General features: G+C 39.0%; 1 protein-coding gene across 1 annotated transcript in view; it reads left to right on the plus strand.

Moving 5' to 3' along the window:
- LOC110396374 (vesicular inhibitory amino acid transporter-like) overlaps positions 1,632–20,838 on the plus strand; it is a 38,137-nt gene continuing 18,930 nt past the window's right edge. The window contains exons 1-2 of the mRNA XM_021391997.1: positions 1,632–1,801; positions 13,161–13,389. Coding sequence (XP_021247672.1) covers positions 1,632–1,801; positions 13,161–13,389 — 399 coding nt within the window. The remainder of the gene's footprint in view (positions 1,802–13,160; positions 13,390–20,838) is intronic.

The following is a 20,838-nucleotide window of genomic DNA, read 5'->3' on the forward strand; positions in this document are numbered from 1 at the left end:
AGACAACTACCATAAGCCTGAAGCTGGGATTTCAAGCAGGCATAAGTGGGCCCCCAAAAGACAGTGTGACGTCAGTGCTACATCTTGTGTTACTATTTCTTCTTCCAAATTGCATGATTAGACTGATCTGGAAAAGAACTCATTCTTCTCAAGAGAGGAGGAGATTCTAACACTAGCAAATGGTCTGTGCTTCTGTAGAGAAGCATTGTAAAAGCGCTTCAAGAGAGAAAACAGACGTCACTTGCTCTTCAGGCACTGCCACCTCAAACCACGTCTCTGTGTCCCCTGTCCTTGTAAACCCTGCAACAGGGAGACAAGTCTTCATGAGTTTCTGCTGACTGATGGAAACCTCTGCATGTTCTAGCAGTTTGTTAGCCTGGAATTAGAGACCTCAGGAAATATGGTAAAAAGAGCAGAGTAGTATGTCCTGAATCTAGGCTCCTGGTTCAGGATAGGTGCAGGGGAGAACGGGAAGATTGGGAAATGTGTGGGAAGCATCGCACAAACAGATTTTTGGACTTGCCACATGTGTGGGCAGCCACTCACTATGTCTTCTGTGAGATGCTGAATAAAATTAAATTTTTTCTTCAATTTTAACAGGACCTGATCTTCTCTGAGCATATACCACAGTAGGATGATACATATGGTTGTGATTAGGATTTGGAAGTGGTCATACTTTGACGCAAATCATTCTCAAGTGCAGAAAATCCAACTAGAATATGGATAAGCAACACATACGTTCCATTGTGCTGAGGAACGTATTTTACAAGTGAGAGTAAAGCAGGAAGTTATCAACTAGGGTACAAATATTAATTCCTTAATCTAGCCAGCCTAGTTAATTTGCTGCATGTTATAATGAGAAGAAAGAAAGAAATCTAGTGGCTTCAGGACAGGAGGAGAGATGGAAAAGATGTAGAAAAGGCTCCAGGGTCAATTAAGGAAAGTGGAAGCAGTATAAGCGCAGATGGTATTTTCCTCATGGAACCAAATCCTCAAGCAGCAGGTGAGGAAAGGTCTTAGAAATGCTTAGCCTTACTGGAACTATGTGAGTGTGAAAGATTACTCATTTGCCTTCTGTAGCTTATAAAATGTTATTGGTTAAAATACTTTATAAACAGTTTATAACCCTCTTTACAACAGGGTTATAAAGTGTATGTCATCAAATCAATATCACTATCAGCTGTGGTGGACCATAAAACTTTGTATGTAGGTCACTCCAAAAGTAATGCGTCCTCTTTTGTTATGTTGGCCCACAACACCAGGAGAAGATGTTGGCAGTACGGCAGTAGAGGGTTAACCTTCCTGCCAATATTCTATAACATTTTGTTGCTGTGCGACAGATGGCAGCAGAAGGGCAGTCTGAGAAAGTGGCCTCTGACATGGAAGTGTACATGAAGAAAAGGCGTGCAATTGAATTCCTCTCTGCAGAAAAAAAGAATGTCTTCCATTGACATCCATCTGCAGTTCAATAAAGACAGGGAACTTTCAGAAAGAGTCTAGCAGAGAAACACAAAGATGATGAGGGGGTTATCACCTAGGGAGTGATAACCGCTTGCATTAGTACAGATTAGGGTTTGACCTGCTGGAGAGTGGAGAAGGACCTAAGTGTTTTGGTGCACAACAGGTTCACCATGATCCAGCAATACGCCCTGGTGGTAAAGAAGACCAATGGTATCCTGGGGAGTGCTAAAAAGTTGGCCAGCAGGTTGAAGGAGGTTCTTCTCCTCCTTTACTCTGCCATGATGAGAACACATCTGGAGTATAGGGCTCAGTTCTGGGCTCCCCAGTTCAAAAGAGGCAGGTAATTCTATAGAGATAATCCAGCAGAGATGATGAGGGGCCTGGAGCATCTCCCTTATGAGGAAAGGCTGAGAGATCTGGGACTGTTCAGCCTGGAGAAGAGAAGACTGAGGGGGGAAACTTATCAATGCTTATAAATATCTAACGGGCAGGAGTCAAGTGGATGAGGCCAGGCTCTTTTTGGTGGTGCCCAGCGACAGAACAAGAGGCAACAAGCACAAGCTGGAATACAGGAAGTTCCACTTGAACATGAGGAAAAACTTTTTTACTTTGGGGGTTACAGGGCACCCAAACAAGCTGACAAGACATTGAGGAGTCTCCTCTGGAGATATTCAAAACCTGCCTGGACACTTCCCTTTGTAACCTACTCTAAGGAATCTGCTTTGGCAGAGAGGTTGGTGTAGACAATCTCCAGAGGTCCCTTCTATCCCCTACAATTCTCTGATCCTCTGATGAACTAGAAATATCAACTTTTTTTTTTTTTTTTTTTTTCCTCATGGGAATTGTTTAGATAAAAAATCCTAGGAGTTTAAAATCAGGTTTGATCTGTTTAAGGAGCAGATTACATGAGACTTTTTTCTGTAATAAGACTAGGTCTGATGGCAGTAGAAATCCCTTCCATTCATATGTGCCCTACTTCAAAGTCATCCTAAAAAAGTAATTAATATCTGTCATTGCAAATAATTACTGATGGAAGTAAAAATGAAATATTGAAAATATTAAGAAATTAAGTGTGTTGTTTAATCTTGGAGAGATATGCATGCTAAATTTCTTTTTATCTAACAAATAATTAGCTAGATGTTTTACACAACCACAAGAATTCTTCCCGTGATCAAATCACTGTCAAATTTCTCTATCTTTAATGAACTGGTTCACTCAGAATATGCAGCAATTTTTATTTTTCTATTTTTCATCTATTTTTATTTCAATGGGAAGAGTTATAATATAAAGGAACTTGATAGCAAAGAAGTTGGCCATATGTGAGTTTCAGCAAATGAATTCACTATAAGGAGACACTGTTATTTCCTTTCTCATTTCTACCTTCTACTGCTATCCTCCTAATCTGATCAAATTAAAATTTATTCAGTTACCTCCTTCTGCAAATTGGGAGTGAGCAGCTGGATATTGTATTAACTCACCCTTCTCGTAAGACTTAAATATTTTATCATAATATGGACTAACCCTAAAAAGTGAAAAGTAACATGGTTGTGACTTCAAGGGAATTGTTGATGAGGGTCTGCAATTTGGCAAGAAGTGCTCAGCAATTCTGTGTTTAAAGTGTGAATAACTTCTTTATACACAAACATACAACTAACAAGAAGTCTATTGTATTGTTATTACAGCGTGTTGTAAGACAGCCTGTGCACCAGCTGTTCTTGTTTACAGCATGAGAAAACTCTCCTTCATCATAAAGACTTATGTTTAAACAGAAAATGCAGCACATATTCTGCTCATGCTATAAGCATGTAGTTCTTATGAACTATTATATGATCACTTAGATTTAATTAGGTTGTGGTCGAACTGACCTCGATTTTTCATCTTGTATTCTCTCTATATATATCTATGCATAGATATGAATATATGCAAATTTAAATTAGAAAAAAACATTTATTATTATACTTGCTCTGCTAAATAGGTAACAAGGTGCTATTATCACTATGTTGAATTACTTTCTTTGGCTTAATTAACTGAGTTAATTTGTATCCTCTTCTGTTTTCTCAAAACCAATCTGTTTTTTAATCTAAAAGATTGTGCTAACATATCAATTGACATGCAATATGTAGAGCGCCCTTCTATTTATGTAATGCTGATAATAAGCCACCACACAATTCCTCTTAAGTTCTCAGTAATGAAGTGCTGGCATGTCTCTGATTTTTCTCTACATGGTTTTAACGAAGAGCTTTTCGGCTTTACTGGTACATAATTAGAATACATGCATAAATTCCACTCTATTTCTTCAATGTAATTAAAGATCTTTCTTCAAGAAGGAAATTGTAAAGCTTTTTAAGCAGAGTTTCTGAAAGTACAAATCCTTGACTAAAAGCATTTTTATGCATGAATCAATCTTCTGAAATATTTCTGAAAACAATTAATAATGGTCTGTTTAAGAGAAACCATCTAAGTTGCTCAGTGTGGGAGAGGAGTTTCTCAATGTTGTCTTCTGCATAACTTTTCTAACTGTCAGGAAATGCAGAATGTTCAGGCATTCTGCTCGTACAGAAGATGAAAACCCCCTTCTGTGATAATTAGTTTAAATAAATCTCTTGACAATAGGGTTATTTATCTATCTGGATGCATTATACTCCAGTAAAGCATAGAACAGAAGACCCCCTCCTACTCAAAAAATATATATTATAGGACTGTACAAGTAATACTAAGTTATTTCAACTTTGCTTCCTCTTTCAAAGCATGCCCTGAGTGCAGCAGAGACAGCTAACAGACACAATGCTACACAGCAGTTTCTGTTTTTCTGTTGCAGTCGCTGAAACCTGGATTGGAGCGTGGCTATCAATGACTACCAGCTAACAGGCAAGGAAGGAAGGGAGGCTTTCTACACCAATAAAAAAAAAAAAAAAGCATGAAGAGCTATCCCTAAAGAATGACTACGAGCAAGTCAAAAGCTTATAGGTGAAAGTTAAAGACTGAGAAAACAAAGGGAGCCTTGTGGTTGATACCTATTACAGGCTGCCTGTTGATGAAGCCTTCTTCCTTCTGCTACATGAGACATCACAAACACAGGCTTTCATCCTGCTGGGGGACTTCAACCACTCCAACATCTGCTGGGAAAGTATCACAGCATGCTGTAGACAGTCCAGGAGGCTCCCAGAGTGCACTGAGTATACATTATTGAGCCAAGTAATAGGTAGCCTGCAGAGGAACTCTTAGGTAATGGCTTGAACTGATGATTGAGCACCTGGTTGAAGTGGTGTGGCTGGGCCAGGGAGCACAGGCAAATTGATTGCACCTGTGCTCCCCACCTGGCCAGAAGGGGTAGACCCAGGGTACAGCCACCCTGGGCTCATATAAGAACCAGCCACTGAAGGAACTGTATATCTTGGACTTAGGCTACTTTCTGAGAAGTGCTGTGTAGTCAGGTAGTTCCATCACCAGTTTCGTGAGTTCAGCTCTTCTTTCATACTTTGAGAGGTTCTTGGTGATACCAAGCAGAAACAATTTTGCATCTTTGTGAGCAGGATGTAGCCCCACTGCGGAATGCAATGCTGGGCCTGTTGCTCACCAACATAAGTTAGCTGATGGGTGACAGCAGGATCGGAGGCTGCTTGGGCTGTGGCGATCATGTAGTGATGGAGTTCATACTTATGAGGGATACTACACAAAGAATAAAATCAGACTACCAAATTTTAGAAAAGACAACTTCTAGCTTTTCAGGTAGTTCAACAAAATCCCCTGGGAATCTCCCCTCAAGGACAAGGGAGCCAAGCAGACAGATCTTTAAGGACTATTTCCTCAGGGCATAGAGCTCTCCATCCTTAGGTGTAAGAAGGCAAGGTACAGAGATGAACTGGGACCTGCTGGTCAAACTAGAGAGGAAGAAGAAAATTGGCAAGTAACCTGGCAGGGGTATAGAAACATTGCTAGGCTGTGTAGGGATGGAATTAGGAAGGCCAAGGTCCAACTAGAACTGTACTTGGTAAGGGGAGTAGAGAAGAACAAGAAAGGCTTTTACAGGTCCATCAACCAGAAAAGGAAAGTTCAAGAATGCATGCCTCGCCTAGTAAGTAATGCAGGCATGCTGGTAACAAAGGACAAGGAGAAAGCTGAAATACTCAACAACTTTTTGCCTTGGTCTTCACTGGTAACTCTTCACACACCCCTTGAGTGGAACTTTTAGAAGGTGGAGTACGGGGAAGCAATGTCCTTCCCACTGTAATCAAAGATTGCGTTCATGACCTCCTGAGAAACCTGAACATTCTACGGGTCCCAGTGAGATGTACCCCAGAGCCCTAAGGGAACTGACTGATGTAGTTGCCAAGCCACTCTCAATGATATTTGGAAAGTCATGGCAATCAGGTGGAGACCCTGGTGTGTTGTAATAGGTGGTTGCGAGGGTACGAGATGTAACGAGAAAGGCCCCCTCCCCGAAGGAACAAGGACTAGTTGACCAAAGAATGTACCTGTGACGCAGGGAAAATGGCAAACTAAGATGATCCGATAAAGCTACCTTTTGATATGTCAGTAGATGGAAAATACTGCTTCATGCTTCACTGCTACATGCCTCAGCAAAAATATCCAATCAGCATTAAGGGAGTAAGCTTTAGATGGCAATAGTGGATAACAAGTATTATAAAAGTAGTGCTACACCTTTGAATAAAAAAGCTTTTCTTGCTGCTATTGTGTGTGTCTGTGTGTGTGTGTGTGAGAGAGTGTTATCAAGTGGTGCCGAAACCCGGGAACGTGTGTGTGTGTTATCAAGTGGTGCCGAAACCCGGGAACGTGTGTGTGTGTTATCACTGGTGACTGAAAAAATAGCAATGACACCTGTTTTTAAGATGGGTGGAAGGGACAACACAGGGAACTATTGACCTGTCAGTCTGTTCTCTGTGCAAGGGAAGATTCAGGAACAGATCCCCCTAGAAGCTATGCTAACGCACATGGAAGAGAGGGAGGAGATATGGAACAGCCTGCGTGGCTTCCCCACAGGCAAGTCTTGCCTAGCCAACAAAGTGACATTCTACAATGGCATAACTGCATCACTGAATGAGGGAGAAGCTAGCGATGTCATCTGTCTGGAGCTTTTCATGGCCATTGACATGGTTCCCAACAACATCCTTCTCTCCAAATTGAAGCGATAAGGATTTGATGGTGCAGTGGAATTGCTAGGTCACAATAATGCCTGCATCTCAAATAAAGGCTCTGTCATCGCCTTTGCTTGCTTTATGGATGGATAGAGTGTTCGGTGGACAAGGAAACAGGTTTCACCCAGAGTGTGGTGGTCAGTGGCTCAATGTCTGGTTGGAGATCAGTGGGAGGCCATTCTCAGTGTGGAACATTAAGGAAAAACAGAGTGCACAATATCCAAACTACACAGGTCACTCCAGAAGTAATGCCTCCTATTTATTTCCATGGAAACTACAACAGATACAAAGAGCAAAATAACACTTTGATAGAGAAAATTCTTAGCTACAAAAAATTATTTTTCAGCATAGGTACCACCATTGCCTACACATTTTCATCAGTGATGAATGGGAGACAGCATACCATGCTTATAAACATCTGCAGCAGAAGAGATGCTCCACTGCTACAGTCACCACTGCTGAAATGCACCACCCACTACCTCACTGTGCTCACATCTGCCGTTTGGTCTCCATAAACATTCAGCAAGCATTGATGAATGTCAGGGGTGTCCTTTTTTTCTCAGGGAGGATGTCAATGACACACATTTGCTTCATCTGCTCTTCCATGTCAGATGCCATTTGATCAGACTGCCCCTTTGCTGCCATCTGTCACGCGGCAACAAAATGTAATGGAATGTTGGTGGGAAGGTTCAACAACTATTGCCATACCACCAACACCCACCTCTGATGTCGTGGTCCAACAAAAGGAGGCATTACTTTTGGAGCAGTCTTCATATAGATTGAACCCATCATCATGAAATTCCTACTGTCTCTAAGGCTATAATTTAAGACATTTAATCTTCTAACTTTCTAAATCAATGTGATAAAAGGAATTTCAAATAAATTGTTTAAGATTCTGCCATTGCATCTTAAAAAAAGGATTAAATCTTTTTTTTGTTTTAACCTTTGGAAATAGGGTTAATTGTTTCTATTTGCTTATATTTATGCTTTTAGATTCCACTAAAATAGCAGGACCTGTTGACTCTCTTGAGGGTAGAGAAGCCTTGAAGATCTTTACAAATTGGAGGGCTGGGCAGTCACCAAGAGCATGAAGTTTGACAAGAGCAAGTATATAGTTCTGTACTTGGAATGAGGCAACCCCTTATACACATACAGAGGCTGGGATCAGGAGAAAGACGGTAGTCCCACAGAAAGAGGTCTCAGGGTTCTGGTTGACAGCGAGTTGAATCAAGTCAGCAGTGTACCCTGGCAGACAAAGGAGCCTACTGGAGTGCATCAGGACCAGCCGATGGGCAGGGGAAGGGATTGTCCCACTCTGCTCTGCACTGATGCAGCTTCACCTTGAGCACTGGGTGCAGATTTGACTGCCACAATGTAAGAAGAAAGTAGAAGTATTAGAGAGCCTCCAAAGGAGGGTAACAAAGATGGTGAACTGCCTAGAAGGCAAGATGTGTGAGTTTTGGCTGGGGTCCCTTGGTTTGTTCAGCCCAGAGAAGAGGAAGCTGAGGGGAGGACTCATGATGGCCTGCAGCTCCTCATGAGGGAGTGGAGGGGTAGCGCTGATTTCTGCTCTCTGGTGATAGGGGTAGGACCTGAGGGAGCAGCATGGAGCTGCATCAGGGAAGGGTCAGGTTGGGGATTAGGAAAAGTTTCTTCACCAGAGGGTGATTGGGCACTGGAACAGGCTGCCCAGGGCAATGGTCATGGCCCTGCACTGCTGGAGTTCAAGAAGTGTTTGGACACTGCTGTCAGACACGGGGTTTGAATGTTGAGTAGTCCTGTATGGAGCCAGGAGTCGGACTCAATGATCTTTGTAGGTCCCTTCCAACTTGTACTCTATGATAGTTATGTATCTGAACCAAAGTACAGAGATTATCAGCAAAATTGCCAAAAATCTTCACAGATTTGAATGCCAAATTTAATCAGTATCTGGTAGAAACGCTGCAAGGAGCTATGCTGCAGCAGTAGTTATTCACATACTGAAATTGGCATTCAAAAAATATATACTGTGGCTTTCATCTCATCTGCCTTCTTGTGGGTACAGTACAGATATTTATTCATATGTAAGCTGGTGATCGTGGATTTCCCTTATGGTGAGGGGGGAAAACGGTCAATTTCATGCCACTGACCTGTGGCTGCTGACCTGCTTCAGTTGCCAGCTTTAGACTGAGATGAGCTGTTCACTCTTATTCTACCAGATACATGAAAGGGACCTAAAGTTGTAGCTCAGAATGAGCTCCAGTTAACTGAGATAAACACCTACTTCTGGCACTTGCATCTCCTGTGATCTTTATTTGAAGACTGTGCATACATTCTTTAAGGGCCATCCCTAGAATGTGTTTAAATAACTGCTCCTAATGAAATGATGAAACATCTTTGTCTTTTTCCTCAACATTCTTTCTGATACTCACAAATTATACTACTTGGTCCAGGAGAACATCCCTAGCTGTGAAAATTGCCAGAATCTCTTTCCCTCTACTGTAAGAAAAATAAACAATCAATACATACCAACTTTGAGATTGTAAAAAAATGACTGACAATTCTGGTGTCATGTGGAGATTTCTGTTGATTTTGTTCTATGTAAACAAGTAAAAAGTTTATTATTATGACATCCTGCCCTGGACCACTTGGCCTTTCCAGTTTCCTTTCTGTCTAGAGACAGCTTTTTCTTATTTTCTCTTACGCCATCCAGATGTGTATCTCTTACAGTCCTCTTTTGTATTGTCTTCTTTATCTGCACTACTAGTGAACTAATTCCTTTCATGTCCCTTCAGCTTTGAACAACTTCATACTCTTTCTCTGAGAAAAATCATCCTCTACAAGTTCTGGCCAAGAATCAAGATCATTCAAGGAACTTTCCAGTACTAGTAATGTTAACCACTCCATTATTTTCTTCTTGTTTTAAATTGTTATCCCATTGTTTTCTGTCTGGATTAGAGTTTGGCTTCTTAGGTAATTTTATTCTTTATGTACTTCTAAGGTAGCATACACATTTACAGTCATATATTTTTGAAGACGTGCATGCATGGAAATCACAGTGTGATGATGTTTGCATAAACATTATAAGTAGTAAGCTAAAGACTTATAAAAATATGTATAAAACAAGCAACACAGAAACCTTATAAAAGCATATAAATAAATATAAACATATGCCAAAGTAGCCTTTTCTTAAATATACAGTCAGCTACTAATGTTATCTTTCATTATATGCTATGCACTCTCTGTATCAACTTTCTAAATATGTGTAATCAGCACAAACACCTGGATAGAATGAATTCTGATCAGAAATCTGAGCATTTGTAAGAAGTACCAGTTGTAACTGTGAAAGATGTTGCAAAAGTTTGTATTAGAGAACCACAGTACAAAATTGAAATCCTTATTTCACTACCAAAAAAATGTACTCACCTCAGTCACCATGAATAAAGCAAAGGATCAATGAATAGTCTGTGACACTCTTTCTAGATATGTTTATCAAAGTGAGTACTATTTTGTTTGGGATATGTTTTTGTATTGCACTTCAATCTCTTTTTTTAGATTGGAGTCATTCAGGCGTTATCGAAAGCTAGGGTGATACTACAGAAAAGTAAACCTCTTTACCAAAAAAGAACCCTATTGATCTTGTGTTGGGGAGTGGGATAGCTAGCATATACCTCAGCTGCACAACATTGGTACTCAGCAGTGCACCTATATTCCTGATCTCTCCATCATACAGCTTCAGGGTTCTGTGAGAACATACCACACATCTATCTTTGCCTAACTCCAAAATTTCCGTGCTCTTGGACCTGGGTTTACCCATGGATCTAGTGCATTGTCATGGAAAAGCCTGAAAAAATCCTACAGGTGTGAAGTGACTCTATTGTAGAAAGTAATAGCAGTGTATAACCCCTATGCAGGCATTTATTCTAGAGAAAAAGAAATGATATATCTAGAAGTGCTATATTTGGGCATCTAGTCTTCTGACTAAGAATGGTGAATATTTAAGAAATTTCTTTTATTTCTGAAGACAGATCTTCTTCCTTATGAAAGAGTATGATAAGCAGCTATGACTCACCCTTGTACTTGAAACAAATCTATGTCCCACGGCTAAGATGAGGCTACAAGGAAGAGATAAGATTGACTGTCACATAAAATGATCTGTAACTGCACTTCTGTCTAAAATAAAAGCATATGGAATTATGAAACTACTTTGACCCACTTTTCGTTGCTGCTCTGAAACATTGTCCTTGAAGGACAATGGAAAACTGGAAGGTGATAGAGTCAAATAGATTCTGAAAAAAAAAAAAAAAACATGTCCAAAGCGAGTGGCAGTTCTGAAGAGCTAATTCTTGAGGGCATAAACAGTTATACTGTGATCCTACTGGCCAAGATATGTATCACTTGCACGCCCACCCAACCACTCTTCCTGTTTCTGAAATCCAATCCTACCAAGCTTATGAATCACAGCAACAGCCTGCTGCTCCTCTACAAGGAGAAAATTTTAATCATTTCAGGTACTGAAATAGAAATATATAAATAGCTGATGAGGATGATGATGACTGTATCCTACCATAAATCAGGAAGTTTTTACCCCAAACCAGATAATAGGTTTAATGAAGCTTATAATCTTAGCTTGTGTGTATAAAGAACATGTTAAGAAAGAATGACTAGCAGAAGTAATGAATGGGAAAATCGAAGAACAAGGCTACGCTTTGACTGAGTCTAGTTCTCAGTTATTGCTTTTACTGTTTGCTTTTTCCCAATGCCCTGTAAATAGCACAATGAGAATTAAATTTCCTGTAGTCACTTAACAGTGCTTTTTCATACAGTAATAAAACAATATTTGATATATCTTCCTTTGCTCATTACTTATGTCAGTCAAACACCCAGTAGATACACACCAATGTAGCTAACTAAGAGCATGATTTGTCCTACGGACTGCAAAAATAAAAGCTGCAGGTAATATACAGAATGAAAGAAATCTATGCCTAGTAGGCAAAGAAGGAGGATAGATTCCCAAATTGCCAAGCTTCTATCCGTCTTTTCTTGTTAAACTGTAAACCTCTTATAAAGAAGCTGTCTCTTACTGTTTGATTTTAGGACATCTAATTCCAAGGAATCTTGTTTTCAGCTAGGATCTCTAAGTAGTATTATAAATAATAATAAATACTGTACAGTGTTAATCTGTAATGTCCTGTGCTATGATGTATGTCAGAGTTTAATAAGGGTATTTCATTGAAATTGATAGTTTCAACAGTACACCAAGCCCAAGAGATCTAACATAAGTGTTTTAATTAAAAATCAGGTATTTCTGGAAACATAAAAACTTGCATTTTTATTTGGTATTTGGTTACTTAATTTTGGAAATGGATGAGAGCTCAGTACTACTAAGTCTACAGTTTACATTTATCTGGCAGAGAAGTAATCAATTCAACGTACTCACTGAGAAATAGAAATTTCTTTTGAGAATTCCTGAAATTTCAGCTAACAGAAAGGTGATGCTTGTGCAAAGAAGGATTATACTTCATCTCATGTGGTCAAATTCAGAGCTTTTATAAGCAAATAGCTTTTTCCAGCATGATTGATCATCAGTGTTGTACTAGCTATTCAATTTTTAATGCAGAAATATATCTGTTAAAACTTAGTGCTCTTATTAAAGAAATAAAGTGGGAAGAGAAACATGGGGCAGGCTTGGAAAACATCAAAAGAAAATGAGGATAAATAATTCTACAACTGTGCAACCTTTCTTTCACAAACTCCTTCCAAGGAAGGGCAGGGATATTTAGGTAAATACTACTTATAGGATTTTGTAGTGTGAATAATCATAATTATCACTGTTTACATCCCTATAGTAAGCATATAATCACAGCTCTATGTCATTTCCCTGTCACCAGCAACTGTGAATGAAATACAGTTATGAGCAAGCTACTTTTTTTTTCCTTGCAACTTTGAGCTTTTTAAAAGAACATTTTTAAAGTTCTACTGACCTCTGTAGACACTAAAACATAGAAGAAAATTCTTACATCCAGAGAAGTGAACTTGTTTACGTGCATTTACTTTGCAGTCAGTCCATCAACTCCAGGTTTTAATGAAGTATTTTTCTTCCTTTTGGCAGAACTATTTACTTGTATTAGAAACATGCATAATTTCCAGGAAGAGATTCTTGCAGCCACCTGTAGATGCTTCATGAATGACTGATGTATGTAGATACAATAGGTAGAAGGAGAAAGGATTTGAATTTTAAATTGCAGATTGCAAACTATTAGACCTCACCACATACTATCCTGGGCAGCATGCAGAAGACCCTGGAGGTATTTCTTTAGCTGTCTTTTGAAACTGGAATAAATAAATGCACTACGAACAACAAACTTCATTAATCATAGCTGCAATATCAATGCTAATCTAGCAAAAGAATTAACAATGTACAGCTGCTTATAAAAATTAAGACAAGTCAAGAAAGATTTTGTTTTAATATTTGGCATTCAAGATGGCTCACCTGAAGCAGACTTTTTCATCTCTTTTCACCTGCTTTAAGGAAACACCATCTTTCTTTTTGCAAATGGTAAGATGGGACAGTTGCCTAGACACTGATGAAGAAAATGTGAATTTTGCTAGAAGAGACGAACTGAACAGGGTTTGCAGTGAGGAGAGAGAGGATCCAGGTGGACCCTTGAACTTTGAGCTTGACATTTGCCACCAGGATCCAGGATATGAGACCCCAGCTCCACTGCCACATGCCCAGGTGAAACTGATCTCCAGCTGGGAAGCAGGATGGAATGTAACCAATGCTATTCAGGTAAACTCTTCTGCCCCACTCATTATAACTTTCATTTTTTTTTAAATCTGGTCATCATTTAGCCTGTTTTTTTTTTGTTGTTGTTTGTTTGGTTTTTTTTTACATAGCATCATTCTGCAATATTCTAAATGGTCTATGAATTTATTACTAATATATTCCAACCTTCCTGCATAAGATTAACACTCTGTAAAAATATTGTTCCAAAGGGAAAAAAAAAGACAGGGATGTTATTTAGTCTCAGAAATATTTAAACTAGTTGAAAATTAAAAGGTGGTGACTGCATCTGTTTTAAAAGTTTGTAAATTATATTTGGTAAGATTATTTTAATTCAGTGACAGAGAACTATGAGAAATTTGAGATAAATACCTACTAGAAACAGGACAGTAAGAGTTTGATTGAGGTCAAACATTTTCTGATATGTAAGTTACACTAGATATGAACTGGAGCACAAAACGCATTAAGTGTGATAATACTTTTCAGTGTTAAAGAAAATAGTCAAGTTGGAAAGACTTAAGGAATCTGGTCCTAGCATTCTCTGTGGAATTTGAGTAACTTTCTGAGACCTTAAATTTAGCATTAAATGTTTCAGATTCCTTTTCTCACTTTTCATGATTCATTTCCTTACATAACTCTATCATTACAACTGATTTTGTGTCTGACACGGTAAGAAGAAAGCAGCACTCACAGACACATCTAGTCCCAGTAAGACTGTTACACATTTTATGGCACTCCAATTAGACAAAAATAATCCTTCCAATGTCATGTAAGTCTGTGCTAATGCTGATGAACATTGTTTATGTATGCAGTTCATCCCTCGGCTCTGCAAAGGAGTTAAAAAAAAAAAAAGGACATATTTTAACCTTGCTGTATTTTCAAACGTGAGCACCACCACACGAGAGCCAATGTAATAACATTTAGGGCACACTAGCATATCATACTTAGAAAGTATTCAGCTGTGAATAGAGGTCCTAAAATACCCAAATTACTTTTTAGTAACACTTTTTCTCTTCAATATCCCTCAGTAGCATCTAGTCAGGGCAGGAGGCTGGGATGACAGCCCATTGCTATCTCTGTGAGTTTTGCCTTTTATTTAACTGAAGCCAAGATTTCATTCTGAAGTAAATTTTGTCAATATTTGCTGTATGACCTTTTGATGAGTCCCATTCTCACTCATTGTTTTTCCTTCTGAAAAACAAAAGTAATAATGCCTCTGTCATACATCATATTGCCTAAAAATTCCTGAATGTCTTTATGTAAACAATTACTAATAATCATTAATATTACAGCTTCCAGCTCAAAAATAGACCTGTTACATAGAGATGACCATTTAAAAACAGGAGAAATTCAAGCTGATGTACCCAGTAAGATCAGTAACTATGGTCTGAGTTAAAACTTTCATCATTGTAAGCTTTGTATACTGCTCTTTGATCTCAAATATTTTAGAAATCACAATTAAAAGAGAAGTCAGCTACTTTTGTATTGAGCTTTCCCTCTAAAGCAGACTGGGGATGGCAAAACCTGGGAGCTGCAGTCAAGCTAAAAGCATTAACGAAATGTTCTAATGACACAATGCAGAGCTGAGTGCATATGAGAGCACATATGTTCACATGCATACACTTTTCCTATTTTTCCAATACCTTGGCATTCCATTAAAGAAAAGGGGTAGGCAGCAGAGAAGGGAAAGGGGAAAGACAGAAGAAGAGAAGAGAATATTGGATGGGCATCTGTGAGGAAAAAAAAATAACAGTTTGAAGAAATTTCTGTAAACAGCTTTGAGGAGTACATTAGAATTACCTGAAAAAAAAAATAATCCAAACATTTTTGACTGGTGAAAGCAATCTATGCCAAAATGACCGTAGTTTTTGCCCTACCCAGAGAAAAGGGCAGAAGTATTTTGCATGACAATTAGAGGTAAATATTTAAGCAGAATTCTGAGGTCTTTTAAACAGATATTCCGATGAACACTATTAGTCTATAAGTAAAATTATTTTCATATTTATAATGAGAACAAGTATGGCATTGGTCCCTGAAATTAAATAGAAGTGTTTTCTTAGAGTGTTTAAAATTCAAATGTTTTAAATCAATGACGTAGTTTTTTTGTTTGTTTGTTTTTAACTTCAACTGAAAAATTATGCAGCTTTGATGACAATGCTGTTTATGTAAATGATTGCTTGAGACATTTAAAGTTTCCAGGGAAACACATTTCGTATTCCAACACTGCACAGGCAAATGAAAATCTGTATCCAGTTAATCTGGGAAATGACAGAGACCATAAACCTGAGTTAATTCAAAAGGGAAAATGAACAGTATCATCTGTCAGAGTGATGCAAGTGGTATTTGTGTAGAGCAGTAAAAGGCCAAAAAAATTTGTACTAACTTGTACAGTAGCTCTGGATATATGAGCAAAGCAACAGCAGCAAGAAAAAAACAGTTAAATTCTAATGTTATAGCCTTTCATAGCAGAACCAAAGTTCATGTCATCATGACTGTAATTTACATCATTGTGAGTCTACCTCACCTTATTCGGTCTCAGCAGGACAAGCAAGTTTAGCAGTTCAAAAAACTCAGCCACCTTACCAAGCAATTTCAAAGTACAATTACTTTCTGTTCCATGATGTTTGTATAGACTTTAAAAGACAGTGTAATATGAGCACACAATTCTTGCCTGGATATTTGGTGAAATAATAATGTATCAAATCATGCTGAAGGTATGTTTTTATTCAATGCATGCTTCTTCACCAACAATGAACAAGAGTCTGCGTGCCATGCTCATAAACATCTGAATGGTGGAGGTGACCCCCTGTTTCATAGTTACTGTGACAGTCTCATTGCTGAAACGCACCACCCACTGCCTCACTGTGCTCACATCCACTGTTTGGTCTCCATAAATATTCAGCAAATGTGGACAAACATCAGTGAGTGCCATTGTTAATGCAGGGAGGAGTTCGGTGACACCCCTTTTACTTCATCCGCGCTTGCATATCAGAAGCCATTTGGTCAGACTGCCCCTCTGCTGCCATCTGTCACACTGCAGTAAGATGAAATGGAAAACTGGTAAGATGGTTCAACGGCTACAGCCATAGCACCAACATCTGCCTCCAACATTATGAGCCAGCATTACTTTAGGAGAAGCCCTTGTAATTATACTCTGGGTATTAGTTTAGAAAGGACTCAACACTCCAATATTCACCGTTTTCATAAAAGACAGTATCTCTGTATTTCCTTCAAGCTGTGGCATCATAGATGCTTTTCCAAATTGGGTTTTAATCTGGCTCATCTATATTTATGTGACTCTGTAATATTTGTATTATATATATATATTTATATTATGTGACTCTATAATATTTAAGAATGTCAAATAGTTCGTATTTATTTCTCTATGATGATTCCTCTGAGTTACCTGCCTTTGTAGACTAATATAGACTAAATCTGCAGAGTGCTTACTATCAACAACTCCCATAGTCTTAAGTATAAAACAGAGCGAGACCAAAGCAGGATTAACAGACATGTCCCTGAAGATATACAGGTAAACATCTCTTAAAAGTGCCTAAACATACCTCCCATCAAGCTTTGCTGACAATATGAGTATTTTTTAAATATAAAGATGTACATTCTTATGTGTTTAGAAAGCTAAACAGCCACTTAGATCTTGATCTAAAGTCTTTATTTTCCAGAATTGAGAACAAGGGCCAATTCCACCTGTTGCCCAGGGCAGTAACTTCCTTGAGGCTAAAGTCATACTCTGCACTAAATTATAAATGTCTGAGGGAAACAATCTGCTGTATTTCATATCAAGGGATGTTACTGAGAATTAAAGGGAAAAGCCTGATGCATATATCTAATCTAGGAACAGCGAGTATTTCAAGTTTCTAAATAGAGCTAGTCAAAAAAGTGACAGCACAAAGCAAAATTTCAAGACTATATGTCTACGTGATGCACATAAAAATGCCAATTTATAACATTTTAGCTAAAATGCACCTGCAGCACTGGAAAAATTTGTTCTTAATGTGTTTGCAATCACAAACTCACATGGCTGCAACTAGAGATCAATAAAATCTTAGAACATGGTAAGGGCCATCTAAAATTAAATACATTTTTCCTTTGATAGAACTTCATCATTATACAATACAGTATATAGGACACATTTTAGGGAAGAAGACTGTGTAGCTAATGTTTATGCCTTGGTTTTCTCTTTGGATTTTTGTCAGGGAGAAAGGAGGAGGGAGTAAGATTCTGGACATGGCACTTAATGTAACCTTTTATGTTCAACCTTTTATTCATATAATTTTTCACGTTCAAATTTAGCTCAGATTCTGTAGCATCGTTCATTACTTTCATTATTCACATAGCATGGAGAAAGCTGCATACAATGTACATATTCTCTCTGCTCTCACCTCTACTTTTTTCACAAAAACGTGTTGTATTTCAGCAATGAGATTACATCTACCTCACAGAAATCTCTTTATTTGACATATAAACATTGTGCAGTAGATTTATTTTGAGTTAACTAACTGCCATTCCCATAAATCTCATTAGAGAATGTTCTATGTCAGCAAACTTTTCCCTTGGTCAGCTGTAAACACTAGAAATGTTGTGATGACATGAGTCCTAAACATAGAGAGGCAGCTCATGTAAAACTTTTCTTTGCTGGATCATTCTCATGGGATTTAAGTTGCTATTTTGTTGGTTTTGCATTTTATGTTGTTTGTCACATCACTTGGGCAATGAACAGATGGAGGGAGTGTTGAATGAATTTACATCAGCATATTCTACTGTAACTATTATGGAAACTGTAGGAGTGGCAAATCAGTTTTCCATAGTCCCTTTGTGTCAGATTTGCTAGCAAGTAGGACCTGTGGTATAAAATAAAAACTCCACGAATTTTTCCCTGGACATATAGATGGTCCCCAACATATGGACCCTTGGTTCAGAATGATCCATGCTACCTGTTAAAAATATGGCTTTAAAAAGTAATTGCTCAAAGTATTACAATTCCTGCAGTCTTCTAGATGCCATAAAGACATACCAAAAATCTTTACCTGTTAATGCAGTCCTTAGATTATGCTTCCTGTACCACGGGCACAGAATTGTATTTCCTATTAGATGAGTAGCAAAAGAATTAAAAGAGGTCTGTTTCTCTCTTTTGCCCTTACTTTTCCACCTTCATAAATGACTCTGATAGCCTTAATAGGTTGGCTATAACCAATATTCATTAATCTATAATTTATGATATCCATGTTGATACACTTAAAGGTAATTAGCATATATTTCAGATGAAAGGGAGACTAAGTACAGTACTCAACACACATTTGAAGTTTAACAGGCAAACTCAAACTTAAATATGAATATTCTGGTAACACTGGGTGTCAGACAGATTTATTTAAAAATGTTTACTCTTCACTGATATCTTTAATCTCTTTAACTGATTTCTACCTGAGTTTTAGTGACGTAGCTAACATCACATCCTTTTGATAACAGTAGCCAGAAGCACTGCTATGCTTAAAGAAATTTGGATTGTTCTGTTAGGAAGAAGGAATTATAATCTTAGATTTCAAAAAGCTATTTATTTGATGCTTATTTTTAGCAACATCAAATGTTGCTATAATTTCCAGTCATGTCAACATAAACTCTTCTTGCCTTACACCTGTAAAATATATCTATAAATTTCAGAGCCATAGTATTGTAGGTAATTATTCCTAGAAGTAGTAGCTAAGGTACTATAATGCATAATATACATATCCTGAATTTTATGTTCAGTTTGACACTGTCCTCCGAGGTCTGCTCTGCTCGTTCCCACATACACCTTCCAGAGGTGCAACATATGCGGCTGCACCCTGTGGTGGGACTGATGGAGGGGGCTGTAGCCGGCTGTGTGCAGCACTGTCCTTCCCACAGAGCTCTCCTGCTACCTAACACCTGGAAACAGAAACCCAATATCAGCAGTAAAGCACAATGGCCTTGTTGGCGCACTGATCTAAATGCTGCATGCCACTGCAAAAGAGCAGTTTTGTCACTGGTCTGTGTGCATTTTAAGGCAGAGAAGAAAAGTGTACAGGCACAGTTGAGTATTTGGAGTCTGATTTTTCAACCACTTTTATAACTCATTTTTCAGTAAAGCCTATGAATAGAGCTTTTATGGTCCAATGGAAACCTGGAATTTTAATCAAAATTTAAAATGTAAAAAACTGATCATAATCAATCAAAATATCTTTGCACTACACACTCTTTTGAATCTCAACCTGCAGGGCTGGCTGCTGCTTTCTGAGCTGTAAGTGGTAGCACACCAAGGATCTGATTTCTGAGGGGCAGGAGCTAGTAGGCTGTTCATGGCTTGGGCCTCTCCCACTTTCTCCCTTTGGTCCCTTTCCTCCCATACAGCTGCTCCCTGCAGCTCTGATGCGCTCAGGGCTCCCAGGTCCTAGTGTGAACTGCAGTAGAGGAGCTGGGAGAGACCAGCTCAGCTCTCCTCCTTGCAGCCTTGCTCTCCAGCCAGTAATAGCAAAAAATTCTGATTTAATTGCAATTTGCTAGTTGATTTGGCATGATGCCAAATTTAACTTGCAGGCAAACAGTCTTAGCAGGGACAATCAGTATTTCTACCATTTTATATCTCAGCTCAAGAACAATTATATGAATGAAGTGAAAGCACATATTCTCCCGAGAGCTTTAAACTTTGACAGTCTTCAAAGACCAGCAACTTGAGGATAACTTCCTTGTCCAGGTATTAGACGGACCGACCTGAGGTGAAGCCTTACTGGACCTGGCTCACCAACGTGGAGGAGAGCATTAGAGGGGTTAAGATTGGAGGCACCCTGAGCTGTAGTGATCATGCCCTGGTCGAGTTTGTGATCTGGAGGAATGAAGACCTGGCAAAGAGTAAAGTCAGGACCCTGAACTTCAGGAGAGCAAAATTCCGGCTGCTCAAGGAACTGCTGGGTGGGATCCCCTGGGAAACTGTCCTTAAGGGTGTAGGAACAGAGCAGAGCTGGCAGCTCTTTAAGGACACCCTCCTGAGAGCCCAAGAGCTCTCCATTCCCCAGCAAAAGAAATCAAGCAGAGGAGGCAGGCGACCGGCATGGCTGAGCAAGGACCTGCAGCTTAAACTGAGGGAAAAGAGGGAAATGTACAGGAAGTGGAAGCAGGGTTGTGTAGCCTGGGAGGAATATAGGGCTGTTGTCTGCATGGGTAGAGATAGGATCAGGAAAGCCAAGGCGCAGGTAGAGCTGGGATGTGAAAAATAACAGGAAGGGTTCTACAGGTACATAGGCAAGAGAAGACAAGTCAAGGAGAGTGTTCCCCCTCTGGTAAATGAGGATGGAGAATTGGCTTCCTCAGACGTGGAAAAAGCTGAGGTGCTCAATAAGTGCTTTGCCTCGGTCTTCACTGGTGGTCAGGCTCCCTGTGTCTGCCAGGACCCTGAACCTCGAGGTGTGGGTGAGAGGAGCGGAT

This window comes from Numida meleagris, chromosome 3 (genome assembly GCF_002078875.1).
Source record: "Numida meleagris isolate 19003 breed g44 Domestic line chromosome 3, NumMel1.0, whole genome shotgun sequence".
Taxonomy (NCBI): domain Eukaryota; kingdom Metazoa; phylum Chordata; class Aves; order Galliformes; family Numididae; genus Numida; species Numida meleagris.